Genomic DNA, 16,311 nt, shown 5'->3' on the forward strand with positions numbered 1-16,311 from the left:
AGGAATTGAAACCTCGCCACGAAATTCATTTTCCTTCCGTGACATAACCACTAAATAACTTCAATATGAGATGCTAGATAGAAATGACTATAAGCTTGTCGTGATATGTTCATTAAAAATCTACATCAAAAGCTGTCGTCGGAAGCGTTGCGCGTTAATATTACATTCGCCACCAATATATCTTTGTGGAAATGGATTTTCGGCACTCGTTCAAATGAGATTGAAGACGCGGATTTTCAAAACAATAAATACAGCTGGAAAAGTCCCTTCGAAATATTAAAAGTACACTGCATATGGTGTGCTGTTAGTGTTTATCACTATAGCCTGCAATCAATATTGTCACAAGACAGATGACGGTTGCACGTTAATTGAGCTAATTTTGAGTGAAATCTTGAGGGGGTCCGCAGGGTGCGTGACGGTCCGAAAGGGGTCCGCGAAGACAAAAAGGTTGAGAACCACTGCTCTAGTTTATTATAGATAACTAACCTATGGGTAGATTAGTATAATCTATATAGACCAGGAATGGCCAAACTTTTCGGCTAAAGGGGCACATGCAATTGACAAACGAGTGCACGGTCCACTAGCCGCGCGAAACGGGTAAAATTTTCAAAGTTTATAAATAAACTAGGTGAATGATATTATTACTTGAGTATATTGCGGGTCTACCGCCCGCTAGCCTAAGTTTGCAAGGACACGACTATTCGGCGTATGGCCACATCGATATCGAAGGTCTCCGATAATATGCGACAATCATTTTGTGCCTATACATTTCACCGTCGACGATCTTTATGCGAGCGCAAACGCGAAAAGACTTTTCCCGTAATTGCGAATACAGTTAGACTCAATCGGGTAAATTAGGCGTTTTTTTCATTTTCAGTAGGGGATAGGCTACGAAGCAAGAAATCGTGTGACAATTAAACACGCGAAGCGTGAAGAAAAATTTCACTACTATTTTGGTTTATTGTGATGTACGACGATTTACTGAAAATGTGATTGGACCCTGGATCTGTCAATGCGTCGGAACTGATATTTTAGTCATCAACTTCCCAAGTGTCGCAGCCAGACTTGTAATTTTTGGTTGGCATTGCAAGTTCACAATCTGAGCCATTCATTTTCGATAATATAATAGGAAATTACCTCGCGGGCCACGCAAAACCATCTCGCGGGCCACATTTGGCCGGCGTGTTGGCCACCCCTGATATAGACAGGCTCATTCGATAATTTCAGAGCCGGAGCCGGAGCAGTGTTAATAATGCGGCTCCGGAGCTGGAGCCGGCGCTAATGTATGATAGAAGAATGCTCCGGAGCTGGAGCAGTTTAAATTTATGGCTGCTCCAAAGCCCTGGTTACTCGACTCCCGATTGGCCCGGTCGCACATCCGCAGTCCTACCTATTTTGCATCATTTATGCCGATTTCGGTTGACCATGTCCATTAGCCTAGCTGGAATAGCTGTCATGGAGGACGAATTGCCAAAAGGGAGCAAATTTAGGCGTCCTCGGTGGACATTTCGGATTCCCTGAAAAATGAGAACAAATCTTCCCCGTAGGACGACGTATGGTAACCGTAGCATAATTGCTATTACTGCTGCGAGATTAGTCAGCAGCTTCCCACATAGGCCGTAAGTAGGTTTGGGCGAAGGTGCTGACCATGTTTTGGTCATCAGCAGGCCAAATTGAGAGGCGGATTGCGGAACATCTTAATATCTAAATTCGCGTCGCCACCATAGAATAGTTGGGAACCGCTGCTGAAATTGATCATCTCCCAATTGACTGAAAAGTATCCATTGTCAATTCCTTAGCCCCGGGTTAACTAAACCCCCCTGATTCGCCATCGGAATAAAATGTTAGTAACAGTCCAAGTTGAGTCAATACACAGATTGACTCGAGTCAAGTCGAGTCGATTCATTTCCGTATTTTGAGAAAATGACTCGAGTCAAGTCGAGTCAAGACTCGAGCCATTACAACCCTGCCACTAGGCCACTCATATAATAATTTCAAATCTGATCACAGCGGCTGGTCATTTTAACAATTCGTATTTTACCAGATATTTTTAAGGTGAGATGCATTTGGCGATGTCGAACTATAGCATCTAGCCCAGTGGTTCTTAACCGGTCTTCCATGGAACACTATGGGTTCCCTGTGTCGGTCTCAGGGATTATCTGGCGGTTAAGACATATACGATCAACTCACACATATGATTTCTGATGATTAGATGATTAGAGCGATTTGTTTACTTAAAAAACGAAAGATTTTGACCTCAAAATGCAATATTTTGACTTTTTTGACATTAAAAAACTTAATTGTGATCAAATTGTGACCTCGCGTATGTAAATTAGGTGTTTTTTTTCACATAATCTTAGATTTGTACTACTTATCTTCATTTCTGTCTGCCATTAGAAGTAGTTAGGCCTGAGCTAACTTTTTTGACTTAGAAACCGACAAATGTTTACTAAAAACTTTATTGTAACTATATCTGGACCTATGAAGAATTCCAGTAGTTAGGGCTACATCAAACATTATGGGAGAACTAATTAAAATTTCTTGTAGTACAACGGAATACACTTTCCTACATGCTCGGGTAGAAAGTGTCTTTCCTTACTAAGTTGCTTGCCAAGAATGGAGAAAGAACGTTCAGCAGTAGCAGTTGGTGGCTGGCAACACTAAAGCTGTGTGTATACACAGAGGGTGATACATCGTGTTGCTTCATTCTAACAATGTCGTTGCCCATGCAGACTTGCGTCAGTTGTGATATTGCGGTACGTTGAGCATAACATCATGAAAACCTATTTGTTTCATTTGGCCGCTTATGATTCACAATGGGCCGTCTACAACGGTAGGCCGATAAATTGGCCACAAGCTGTAAAATATCACCCGCAGTGCAAACATCTACGATACAAACGAAATGCAGGTTGTAAAAACCGTTTGACTTTGTAAACAATTTTGACATTTTTTGACCGAACGCTACAATGTTTTGTCAAAAAATCGCCCTAGTGATGATACGCTTGCCTTGTTTTTAGGAGAGTACTCATGATTACGAATAGTTCGAAAACGTTGCAGTTTTTATATCATTAAAGGGTATCCTACGTATCATGAATGAAACATGAATAGCTTGTGATTGTTGCTAATTACCTCGCTACCGGAGTTGAATTTATGATTAAGCAATTACATGTTTTCCAGTAATTGTAATTGTAATTTGTGATTGTAATTTAACTGAATTAATGTGGTTATTCCAACTCTGGTTGACACCACTATACCTCGTCAAATCTCCTGACATTTTGTACACGCATAGATGAGCTAATTCCAAACACGATTAACTTTATTTTATGAAAATTGGTCTTTGGGGACAAAAGGTACGTCATTTTGAAAATTGACACTTTTCCGCTCATTTCGCGTCTGCACAATACTTGGTTTTATCAATAAAATATTCAAGAAGACGTAGCTAGACGTTGGAATACATTTGAGATTTGTCACTTGAATTTCCAGGTAGCTTGTCTGATAGCCTATTTTTCGAAGTGACATTTAAAACCTTGCGGCGCAGGGTAAAAGGTTAATTTGAGTGGAAGTTTGGTAAATGGTCTGAAATCAGTCAAGCGTTACACGATTTTTACTACGGATTGCTCAAAAAGTAAGGTCTCATATGAAAGAAGAGTCCAAGGATGATTCATTTAAAGCTATTTGATTTTGTTTTTCTTCACTTTGACATTCAGAGACACATTTTCTATAGGTGGGGATCGTAAAATCTTCCCACAGAGCTTTCAATGTCAAAGTGAAAAATTCACCCAAACGCGGGTAAACGACGGGAGTAACTACTAGCTCTTCGCATTAATCATTTCCTAAAAAGTAGCTCTTACTTTGAAAAAAAAGTAGGTGAAGCCTGACCTATAGTCTTCAGGGGGCTGATAAAGATATGTTGAGCTTGATAAGGGGGCGATGAGTCAAAAAGGTTAGGGAACCATTCGAGCATATGCCAAACTTACGCATTTCCGTGTACAAATGTAGTGCGTTTCTGAGACTGCAATTTAATCTCTGTAGGGTCTTACAAGCAAAATAAAGTAGAATTTGAATGATTTCTTCTTGCCTCTCGCAGGGATTTGATTGACACCAGAAACAGGGTACTAAACTGCAGTTTGTTTGAGTATATTCATATCAATTTGTATCACAAGATATCACGTAGTGCTGAACGACACAAAAATACGCAATAGACACACAGAGATTGAATATCTGTTAACAAATAATAATTTCGTTTGCTTCTTCGTGTCAAGTCCAAACCTGAAAAGACCAATCACACTACGACCTCTAACCCGTCGTCTTTAGTAGAGGCCCTAAAATATGGCGGACGCCAGGCCAGGCAAGGTTTTGAACAGGGGCGCTGCAGGAAAGAAAGGTCAAGAATCTGCGTTCCGTTCTATATTTTATTGAAATGACATTCGTTCCACTTGATACAGATACATGCTAGTATTTTCTTATGTAGTGATGTATAGGTCAATATATTTTTAATTTCACATGCTATGTGTTGGTGTAACTAAGATCGTACCATCACACCGAAAAAAGCTCAAAGTTTCGGAATCACTGCTGTCAAAGGAAGGATAGATCTTACGATGCATGAATCTTTACCGCCACCCAATATTCCAGCACATATAACTTTGTTGGTTATTGCGTGACTGCTAGGATCCCTTCGGTAGGCTTCCTTGCACGCTGCCAATGGAAGAATGCGTAGGCCGACATGTAGCAAATCAATGGATGCGTCTTTCGGTCCTTGTACGCTGGCTAATACATATTGTTTGATCATAAGTTTTCAAAATGAGAGAACTGACTCTCGGCATTATTTATATAGGCGTATAGTCGCTTCCATACTGATCCTACGTTGACTGACATACCCTATACTACTCTTCATATTTATGAGACTATCAGATAAAACTCACTCTGACAATATAAGTCACATTCAAATTGTTTCGCAACGTAATGAAAGCAATTTGTAGCGTACTTACCTATACCCCAACCTGCAGTATAGCAAATGGTGTCTTGCGTTACTTCGTCGCTATCGGGTAAGCATATAGGATGAACATAAGCAGAATATCGGACCGGTATCGCTACCTAATATAAAGATGACCATATTAGTGAATGCACTATTTCCGACAAAATTTTGAGGGTGCATACTGGAGATACCATGGGTTCTCAACCGCCGGTGCGCGGACCGGTACCGGTCCGTAGTAAGATTCCTACCGGTCCGCCAGATATATTAAAATTGTATATCTCAATTCCAAAATGAAAGAATTTGGGCGCTTGAACATTAATTATAGAACTGAAACATCAAATCTAACATTTACTTAAAAGTGCGGAACGTATTTTTGCATGGTGTCGCACGGTCTATTTTGGGTGTGGGTCATAATGGTGCAACTGTTACAAGAAACTGTTAAAATAGCCTACGAATCGTTTGGAAAGGAAGCTACGGAGACTTTCAACAGCTTAATTAAGCAACAATTGGCGGTAGCCTATAATAACATCCATTGAGTTAAAAAATGAATTAAAATTGAAACTGGTCAGATACCCAATCACTGGAAAATAAGTAATGAATATGGCAAGTTTTTGTAACTTTTGCAACTTTTTTTACAGCTTCAGGCAGCTTCCAAAATACTCAGAAGTTATGTAGTATGATTTTATAAGCTGTTTTGAGGAATCTTATATTGCAACTTTTTGTAACTTGTCTCCATTTTTTTTTCATGCACCTTTTTGCAACTTTCTCGATTTTCCATGCATCTTTTTGTTGAAGTCGCCAGCACTGAGTTTTGCTACCGTGCAGTGGATATGGATTGATTCTAGTATCTTATACCCTAATAATTTCAAGGAACTTGTCCATAAGTGCAACTCTTTCGTGAAGCTTTTCTAAAAAATAAATGGAACTTTTGACTGCTACTTTTATGAAAAATAAGTGCAACTTTCTACGGATTTGACTGCAACAAAAACTTGCCCTAAATCAGAGATCTCAAACACGCGGCCTGCGACGGCATTTTGGAATTTCAAGTATTCAACAATATATTCAAGTGACATATATCTTTTTTAGGTATAATAACCTAAAGTTCACTCTAAAACTACTATAAAATCACTTAAATCTCAACAATCTTCACCATCACATGACTTTTAAAAGCTACCATGCGGTAGAAGATCAGCTATTAGGCCTACGTCACATTTCTAGTACATGGTGATAAAACATGACCCGTTGATGATTCGTGACTGAAAATTGTGATTTGATTTGGTGCGACCCTCGTAAAATTACTCGATTTTGGATTGACTGGGTGATTAAATAAAATGACTCAATTTGAGTTGAGTCAAACGTTAAAATCAGAAAAGGACTTGCGACTAGGAACGGTGACTTGGTAATCCTACGGACGAAACAATCTATGGAACAGTCCTATAGGGAGTAGTAATATATCAAATGCCGTATAGCTTGCGTTGCGTAGGCTATATAGCTATTTAATCTGGTCAGTATGGTAACCATTGGCATTCTGTGATCCCCGTGACGTATAGTTGGTGACATGCTCGGTGTTGTTTGTTCTCTATATATATGTTATTATCGGTGACGAGTAAGGTAGTAGTACGCTCTACAGCTGTAACACCAATGAATTCTTCGTCGATTGGTCATTTCTATTCTAGTTTTTTTTTTAACCAGGGTCCGCAGACCCCAACGGGGTACCAAGCACCACGTCAGGGTGTACGAGATTCATTGTGGAATATTTTCCTTACCAATTTATTCAACTGAAAAAAAGTCCTCGTGTTACGCGCGATTTTATGTGAATGGGCTTTCTGATTTTAAAATATAGGTAACATCAGAAATTGTGTTGAAAATGGACGGAGACTACGAGAAATCTCATTGGAAGCAAAAGGTGTACGATAGCTAAAAAGGTTAAGAAGCAATGCTATTACTATATGACTCCATAATGATTATGTTTAGGTTGTTATAGATATGCTCCTATAACAATCGAAGGAAAATCTAACGCTGATTTAATTTGATTTTGGCAATGACAGTAACAATAGCAGTAACAATACCAACGACTATATCAAAACTAGGATTAGGCTACACCGCTTAAATGCTTTAATATCAGATCAATCTTCAGTAGATTTTATAATATTCAACATAAAATTGTGGCACGTCAAGGTCCACTAGCTGCAATATTGTATCCCGACACTTTACGATGTCATGATGCAGCCGCTCGCATGATGTCTATAGGCTAACTCATAAATTATGCCTGGCACAAACTCAATTTCATTCACATATTTGAAAATGTGATTTTTTTCCATGTCAAGCGTGAATAATACAATAGTAAATTACTTTTCCACAATGCTTGTGAAATGCATGACTGCAAGGTCCCATCAAATAAGGCCTACTTGGAAATTATGCAGTGACTATCGCTATTATTGATGCTGCGGCCCGCGGGGTCATCGAAGACTAGGAAATTGGCCCGCGGGCACATTTGAGTTTGAGACCTCTGCCCTAAATGATAAGAACATACTTGAGTACACCAATAAAGTACAGCTGCATAAAGCTAATCAGTACAGGCCAGTGTTAGAATCAGGGTCGTATATAAAAAAAATCAATTTGAAACAAACATTTTCAAAACATGATCCTTGTTTGAAACATTATTTCATGTTTATTTTTTAAGCTTTGTTAAACGATTGAAAATTCATGACGTCACAGTGGATTGACGCTATTATATGGCTTAAGAATATTATTTGAAAATATAGGCTCAACAACATCTCTGTCCTAAATAGACCAAAATATCTTCGACCAGGACTACATCGCCATGCAGCATTTTGACGGCGGACGGTCATCATCATCTGAATATCCATTCCATTCCAGTTATCTATAACCATGTGCTGTAAACATGGGATCGACGATTATATCATGGGTTCCAACCATTCAAGATAGCAGAAATTATTAAAGTATGGGTCGCGACCCATGCTGACAAAGGTAAATATTTCTTCGCGCGTCGTGCGATCTGCCATGGATGGTTAGTACAAATCCTAAATCACAGTGTTGGGTACTATATCGAAAAGAAAAACACGCGGAAAAGTGGTGCCGACGATAAAGCCAGATGAAGCCAGATCAAGAAAATGTGCCGATCTTCGTGTTGTGCCGATAATACACAAATCGGTTTGATGTTATGATAAAATATGTCTGCCATTGGCATCTATGGAAAGTTGTTACTTGCGCGGGTAATGCCCGGGCAGCGTAAAGCTAGGGAATGCCGCAGGGAATGTTTTTTGAATAACTGTAATGTACAAAAATGATCTGTAAATGTATTCGCAATTAAGGAAGAACGGTGTATTCCAAGTATAGGCCTCTCGCTTAACGCTGTCACAGACCGTTGGGATGCTTTAGTCTAGGGGTGTGCAACATGCTGGTGCGGGACTATTAGACAGTGGTATTTCGGGGCCAACCCTTTCCGCACTACAACACTTAAAGACATGAAGTTTTCTCCAACATGCGGCTGGGCAACATGCGTCGCCGAAACATTGGTGGCGATAAAACCTGTGTCCAACATGACCCCCGCTGGATAGCCAAAACCTTCGACATTGGTATATACGGTCGACGAAATAATCGGCACCAAATAATTCTTATTGCTCGCCAAATTGAAATTGCATTGTTCATAAATGTTTCTTAGAACTAAAGTGCGTATAGCAGTGCCTTTTATATTTCATATATGAGCGTATATCGTAGCATACTAACAATTTCGATGTGCGAGGCTTGGGTCGTGAGATATCTTTAAAACTCAGATTGGCGTCGCGGACTAAAAAATGTACGAACCTCTGCCATACATGTACTTCGTCTAAATCTAGTACAAGTCACCTCGAGGTTCATAATTCACGTTTTTCTAAAGTATTTACATTACACAATTATGACCGAATTATAAAACGTTTGAATATATTTTTTTGAAATGGCATTTGTTTAAAAGGTTTAAAACATATTTTTGATAACAGTTTAAAACACCCCTTCTTTTAAATGCAACCCTGAATGTGATCGCGGCCTTGTTTGTAGGAATTGGATTGTTAAAATGTTTGAACCGGTTTGAATGAGAAAGCGGATCAGGAATACCATTTGAACAGATTTGGCAATATAAAGAATCCTCCCTCTAATCTACTTGCAAATAATTTACATAAAAATGAGAAACCAACCTTCGCCAATGCCACGTCATTCGTGTAGTGTGTGTTGCTTGGATGCAAAATGAACTTTTCCATGTCGAACGTCTGCTTGCCCGGGTTTTCTCCTTTTAGTCGTGATATCCCAGCGACTATCAGGGCGTCCTTTGCATGCTTTATACCCCTAGGATCCCTTCAACGTACAATACATAATTTAATCAATGTCCGCGTCATATTGATTGGCTTGAACTGATACACTTGAGATCAAATGATCTAATCTGGTGCGGTTGACAGCAGCTATGAATCGGCATGCAGGCCTTTCATGTCCCTACACTGGCTTCCTTTTCATTCATAAACTATGTGTTTTACCTCCAATCCAATTTAATATACCAACTTATTAGTCACATTAGATAAATAAATAGCTGGTTCGTGGTACAGAACTTGAATATAGCTTTCAATACAATATCCATTGTAGAATAATATTTATTAACTCGAAGACTTTTCGGGTGCCTCTTTTCAAGAGTTATCGGCACACTAAAGGGATTTAAACAGATTTAAAAGCAAAACCAAAAAGGCAAGGTATGACGCAACAATCAAAATCACAAACCATGAAATTCGCATTGTACCAATGGCAACAATAACAAACTATGAAGTATACGGACATACGGTACTATAGTAGCAGCACAATTTGTAAATAAACAATTACACGCACGGAACAACACGCACTAATGAGAAATTTGTAGGTTATAGAGGAAATCTTTTTGTCTGCATAAAATAGGTTTGCTCAACTGAATAATAGTAGACTCCAACACTTTTAAATGAAACACAGACCTGCCACGCGCAATGACAGTGAACATATTGTCATCATAGTGCTGTGCACAGGCAAGGTTTTCACTCAGATGCTGACCTATTGACGAAGCATATGCTTGGTAATCATCATAGCAGTTTGTTTTTGCAGCCAATTTGCACTGACGTGCGAGCTCCGTGCGATCATTTGCGCAAGTTTTTGAACGAATCAATTTTGGGATATGCTGCTTAATACGCTCAAACAATCTTTGAGATGTACGTCCTACATACCTACTATCACAGTGGCACTTGTATTGGTAAACAACATTACTTGCATCAAAGGCAGGAAGTACATCTTTTCGAGAGTTGGGTAACAAGAGTTTCGTCGTGTACACTACATGCGTGTTGACGCTGTAATAGCAACGGTGAACAGCCGATTTAATAAGCTTTTCAAAACGGCTAGACACGTTACCTAGCCAAGGTAGGTGCAAAAATGCCGGGCATTTTTCTGGGCCATATTTTGGAGCTGTAGCCGATTTTTTCAATACCCCAGAGATGGAGCATTTCAATATGTGGTCCGGATAGCCATTTTTGGAGAGAATCAAGTGGATATCATCCAATTCGCGTGACAGTTTTTCTGGTGAGCAGAGGCGCAAGGCGCGATTAACGAGCGATGAAATGAGGTTTAATTTACGCCGCTTCGGGCAAAATGAATCCCAACGAATATAATGACCAGTGAAAGTAGGTTTTCTGTACACCGACGTTAAAAACGTTTGTCCTGATCTCTCTACTAAGACGTCTAAAAAGGGAAGGGCAGCATCAGTTTCCTTTTCCACGGTAAATTGTAGAGCTGGATGGAGACAGTTCAATTTTTCGAAGAAATTATTACACTCTCGCTCCTTTTTAAAGGCAACAAAGGGTTTCATCTACATATATAAAATAGAGGAGAGGTTTTGCGACGTTTTCAAATAATTTCTTTTCATGGTATCCCACGAATATATCGGCCAAACTAGGTCCCAACGGTGAACCCATCGCAATACCATTGCATTGACGGAACATCGTGTCATTGAAGCTGAATTCAACGCTACTAGTAGCAGTTAGTTACAATTCAAGAAATATTTTACGCGGTAGTTTCGGAGGTTCAAGCGTGCCATCATAAAGCGCGTCTGCGCAGATTTCGAAAGTTTCCGACAATGGTATACGTTGGTAAAAAGACTTTTCACATCAAATGAGCTAAGAAATACATTGGACGGATTTAATTTGGCGCGTTTTAATTCGTCTACAAACGTGAACGAGTCGCGGACACAGTGGTGCGTATACAAGGATCGAACTGGCTCAATGACGGTGTTAAGCCATTTGGCTAAATTATGTTGTGCCGATCCACACATAGACAATATGGGGCGAAGAGGTACGTTATCTTTATGTGTTTTCGGCAAACCGTACATACGCGGCCGTTGCGATCCCGTTGGGCGCAGAGACTCGTACAGATTTGAAGGAAGTACTCCATCCTTCTTCAGTTTGAGAAGGCGACGCTGCAGCTTCATTTCTAACTTGCGCGTGATGAACAAGGATTGTCTTAAAACCATCAAATCTTTACGTTCAAATGAAAAAATCGTCATCACAAAACCTGACAAAGGCTCTGGAGTTGTGATTTTGAACCGGGGAGATTACAACATGAAAATGGAATCCGTTCTCCATGATTCGTCCAAGTTCACCAATCTGGGTCCTGCCGATGTGAACGACAACACGCGTATAAGCAGTGTCTTAGAAACGCCATAAAGTGGACCGTGCTACAAGTCGGAAGATCTGGATCATGATAAAGAATATCGGCCTCTTGCAAATCACTATTGTAGTCGCAAAACATCATGAATGCCACAATCAACATTAAATGCTGCCGGGTGATTAAATAAGTACTAGGGATGGTGTCAACGTGCGGTTCACGTTCGCGTTTGTGAACCGTAGAGATTTGGAGGTTCACGTACATAAACTAGGGTTACCATACGTCCTCTTTTAAGAGCATTTGTCCTCTTTTTTGACCCTTTTGAAACTGTCCTCGGAGGACGCTCCTTTGTCCTCTTTTTTGAAAATTTAGGTCACATTTAGAGCAAAATGCGAGTGATATGTCGTAAATTAGCACAGACGTGACGCTCCGGCGGTTATTTCGGAGTGAAAAACGGTGATTTCAGGTCTGAGCGAAAAGTTGACCTTTTTTAGACAACCACCTATCAATGTGGAGAGAAAAACGGTATTATTAGCTCTGAGCGGAAAGTTGACCCTTTTTTTTAGTCAGCCGTTCACAAAGTGGGGAAAATTCACCGATTTTTGAGAATTCTTCTCCGGTTTTGCAAGCCTCAAATTTCTGAAAAAGTGCCCTCTTTTTAGATTTCCAAAACATGGTAAGCCTATCATAAACGAACCTTGGTAGGCTCTGCACTGTGAACCTTTTTCATATATTACAAGTTTCCACGTCATTATAACCTCTTTGATTGGATTTCTATGCATTTCACTTCACTCTGTGCATGGAGCTGGCAGCAAAAAAACTCAACACCAAACGAGCATACCCCTTGAAAATCTTGAATATTTGACTTGCTTTGTTCCAAAAGTTTGTTCAAAATATCCGGTTTCCGTCAGTGAATGTTTAGGAACTCTGCTGTGAGCTTGACCCACAACCACAACCACGCAACGCAACATCAAGAGCGAAATAGCAAGTATAGAACCCCGTTTTACACTCTGCTCAATATCAACGTAGCAATACGCAAACGCCGAATACATTGTCCGGTCCGGCCTCGACCGTTAAGGCGTAAGCTTATATTCCCTTGCAAGTCCTCTTCGAAATTGTTGGAAAGCGACGAAGATATTGATTTTATGGAATTAATATATCATTTGATTGGTCCAGTTTGTTAGTCTACATTTGGTGCCGGTTAAAAGTCTGTATGTAATTCAGTATTGTGACATAATGTGGCCCGATTTGTCGTCGTAGTAGTAGTAGGTATCGTGTAGTAAGTAGGTATCGTGTACATTAATATATTAAGTCGCTGAAATGTAGGGCTGGAATTAGCAATATGACGTAACGTGACGTCATGAGGTTCACGTTCACGTTCGCGTTCACAGAGAACTTTTCAAAAAGGTTCACGTTCACACGAACCTGCACCTTTTAGAGGTTCACACCATCCCTACTGAGTACTAGAGGAAGAATTAATACCAACTAACACCGTTTCGGCTTCTGTACTCTATTAGTAATTTTTATTGAGATGTGAACTTTGGAAATATGGTGATGTCACAGTCGGCAAACAGTGCTGCTTAAATTAGTAAGCATTTCTATCAAGATAGAGTGAAAGTAGATGTAATGTTGTGAATTTCTTTTCAATGACAAGTTCAAGTAGCTATCGCCAGGACATATTAAAACTGCTTCGAGTAGAAGCAGAAAATGGAAAATGGAAGATCAGAAAAGTACTGAAGCATAAGTCGTTTAGAGATTAGATTAGGTCGAGGATCAACCGCTTAATCGTGGATGGCTACCTTCGAAATAGAAATATGCGTTTTTACGACCCATACTCACAAAACAACTAGTGACATTAAAAATGGGGGCAATCATCAGTAAAGTATGAATTTTTAATACTCGAGTAAAACTTCATTACATATAACCAATTACGGCGTCGCACAAACAAATACGATATGAAATGCAGGCAGACAACGTTGCCCGCTTGGTCTGCAAAACCCAGGATAAGTCATTGATACGTTGACATGACTCGGGTACCACCTGAAAGACTCTCACGTGCCACTAGTGGTTGCACAGTTTGGAAAGCTCCGAAATAGACTTATACTTACGTGAAACAATGAGCAGCTGTGAGTATCCATCGTTCGTTCAGCAGAGCAGCACCGCATACGAACTTATTTGTTTTCTTCTTTCTCAAAGCAACCTAGCGTGCGAGGTAATTATTGAAACGGGTTTTTGGTGAATTATGTTGAATTGTGGCTTGTGGCGATGAGCGAATAGCGACGAGTCACGCTATAAATGTTCGACCAACAAATTGGCGGGTTAGCTCTGACCCAACACCATTCCCTATTGAATGGAAAATCGAGTATGTATTTGACATGTATTTTGGCAAGGTTATTGCAATAGAAAAATTTTTAATTCCTTGATTTTATAATAAATAATTAAAGAGTTAGTCACCGTAAATACTATTTTATTAAAATCTCTACTCCAATAACTTCTCTTCTAGTGGTTGGAATTGAGCCAAATTTGGCATGCCTCAATTTTACTGACAATTTTATGGGGTCAGCAGAAATTTTTTAAAGTTTTATCATTTATTTTTTAATGATAAATTCAAAACTTTCTACTGCAAGAAAATCGCTTCTACTGGTTGGAATGGAGCCAATGTTAGTGTGAAACATTTTATTTTTTAACAAACCTAACAATTTTACCAAGTAGCCAGTGAAATCTGAAGGAAAAGTTTTTTTTTTTGAACAGCCCTACTATACTCAACCACGAACATAGTCATATGATATTGCCTCGTCTCAATGGATACCATGTGTCACGCTTGCATTGCATCGTTAGGTTGCGACTGTCTGTACAGTGCCTACATTAATATTCAAGGACAATTTTGGCTAGATTCGACTGCCGACGGTAAAACTTCACATTTCTCGGATCAGTGCGATTTACGTGGTGACTTTGTATTAATGAAGTGTCAAGCAGAGGTTCAAAGTCGAAAATAGTTATCATAAAAATACGGTACTCCACATACTACAAATTTGAAATCATCCACGACGTATACTGTTAAATTTGATCAGTACCAATCGTTAGCAGTATTTGAAACGATGTGACTAAATACCTGCCAGGGCCATTGGCCATCCTCTGAGCGGTTTCCCCCTATTATTCTTCTTCGAAACAATCCAGCTCCTATCTGGGGAACTCCGCATTTGTCGAAATCCTCATTGCTGCAGCAATCAGAAACAGAGTCGTACTTGTAGGTGGTACACTGAGCTGAAAAATTATACATTTGACAGAGAAAATCACAGACTTGACAATGATGTGTCACGCGTGAATGATGTTTTGTGCGCAGTCGACTTATTTAACTATCATATTTGATCCTGCACTTGGCGACTTGCGCTTGTGAATACGATATGCTATTCAATGAAAAGTTCTGACCTGAGTTTTCTTAAATTCGCCTATATCTACTCTATGACGGCGTGCTATTTAATTCGCACATAGAAGAGCAAAATATGAATACCAATCCTACTCCCCCCAAACAAAAAATCTAACCCACAGCCCTAACTAAATATATACCCGCTAACCATAGCAAATAGCAGAAACAGCCTATCGAATATGACGTCGTAAAGCCGGAAGATTATCGTCATTGCGGTTGTTGCATGCTGTAAGGATGTAATTCTGACTTACCAATGGGGCAGTCTTTTACTTTGCAGTCTGCGTACTCGTATTGGCAACGACGGACGTCATTTGGTTGACATTTTCTGCTTTTAGTTCCTTGTCCGCATGATCTTGAGCAAGGGGACCAGTCATAATGCTGACCTATCAAATTGTATTGTTATTTACGAATAAAGTACCGGGGCAGATGACATGCATCCGAAGCATTTCTACCACTTGACATGTCGCATCGTTATCAATAAAGTTGTTAATTCCATTTGTTTGGTTTATACGATGAATCCAGATCAGTGGTTCTCAATCTGTTTATCTTGGTGGATCTCTTCGAACCGTCGCAAACAATTCGTTTTTCAAAACTCCAACAAAACATCTCTAAACAGCGTATGTTTTATCAGCATTTATTTGGCAATTTAAATGAGTTTGCACGGTGGAATATTTCATCTCAGACGGAAATTCTGTTTCTGTGAGTTATGATGTTTTAACAGTTATGAGGCGATACTGCCTCGTGGTCGCTCTAATTGAAAAAAAAAAACATCACAACCATTTTTCAAATCTGGAGGTTTCGAGGACCCCCGGTTGAGAACCGCTAATCTAGACGGATTTTAAAAAGAGAGGAAAATATTGGCGGGAAAAGCATGCAATGGCTATGTATTTCCGTACTATGAATCTGATAAGGTTATCGAATCAAACGTTTATAAGAGGGCATTGGCGAAAACAAGTGAATTCTGAAATTGTAGCACCGTGAGCTCTTTTCTATAATTAAATCAAGATGCTTTTCTTCCAATATATTCGGTTATTTACGCTCAATCTGTAATGAAGTAAGGATGTCTGTAGATCTGTATAGGCATAATTATAAGAATAAATAATATAACTACCCTATCATACCAATCGCCAATTGCCTAGTACTGTTGGTTCGGGAGCTATCAATCGATCGATCAATCGATCAATCAATCGTCAGATTATATTTTCATCTGCCCAAGACACAAGCTATGGTTTGAGATATTTCC

At 39.5% G+C, this 16,311-nt stretch overlaps 1 protein-coding gene and 1 long non-coding RNA gene across 2 annotated transcripts in view; one reads left to right on the forward strand and one right to left on the reverse strand.

Moving 5' to 3' along the window:
• The window catches only part of LOC145451868 (polyserase-2-like), a 111,980-nt gene that overhangs the window by 95,366 nt on the left and 303 nt on the right, over positions 1-16,311 (reverse strand). Inside the window, exons 2-7 of the mRNA XM_080330090.1 lie at positions 15,320-15,451; positions 14,754-14,905; positions 13,750-13,841; positions 9,172-9,328; positions 4,989-5,094; positions 4,598-4,767 (exon numbers count right to left, since the gene is read on the reverse strand). Of these exons, the coding sequence (XP_080186216.1) occupies positions 4,598-4,767; positions 4,989-5,094; positions 9,172-9,328; positions 13,750-13,841; positions 14,754-14,905; positions 15,320-15,451 (809 nt within the window). The remainder of the gene's footprint in view (positions 1-4,597; positions 4,768-4,988; positions 5,095-9,171; positions 9,329-13,749; positions 13,842-14,753; positions 14,906-15,319; positions 15,452-16,311) is intronic.
• The window catches only part of LOC145451878 (uncharacterized), a 249,497-nt gene that overhangs the window by 68,838 nt on the left and 164,348 nt on the right, over positions 1-16,311 (forward strand). The gene's annotated exons all lie outside the window — the stretch shown is intronic.

This window comes from Botryllus schlosseri, chromosome 12 (assembly GCF_051294905.1).
Source record: "Botryllus schlosseri isolate E-star chromosome 12, Bs_hap1, whole genome shotgun sequence".
Lineage (NCBI taxonomy): Eukaryota > Metazoa > Chordata > Ascidiacea > Stolidobranchia > Styelidae > Botryllus > Botryllus schlosseri.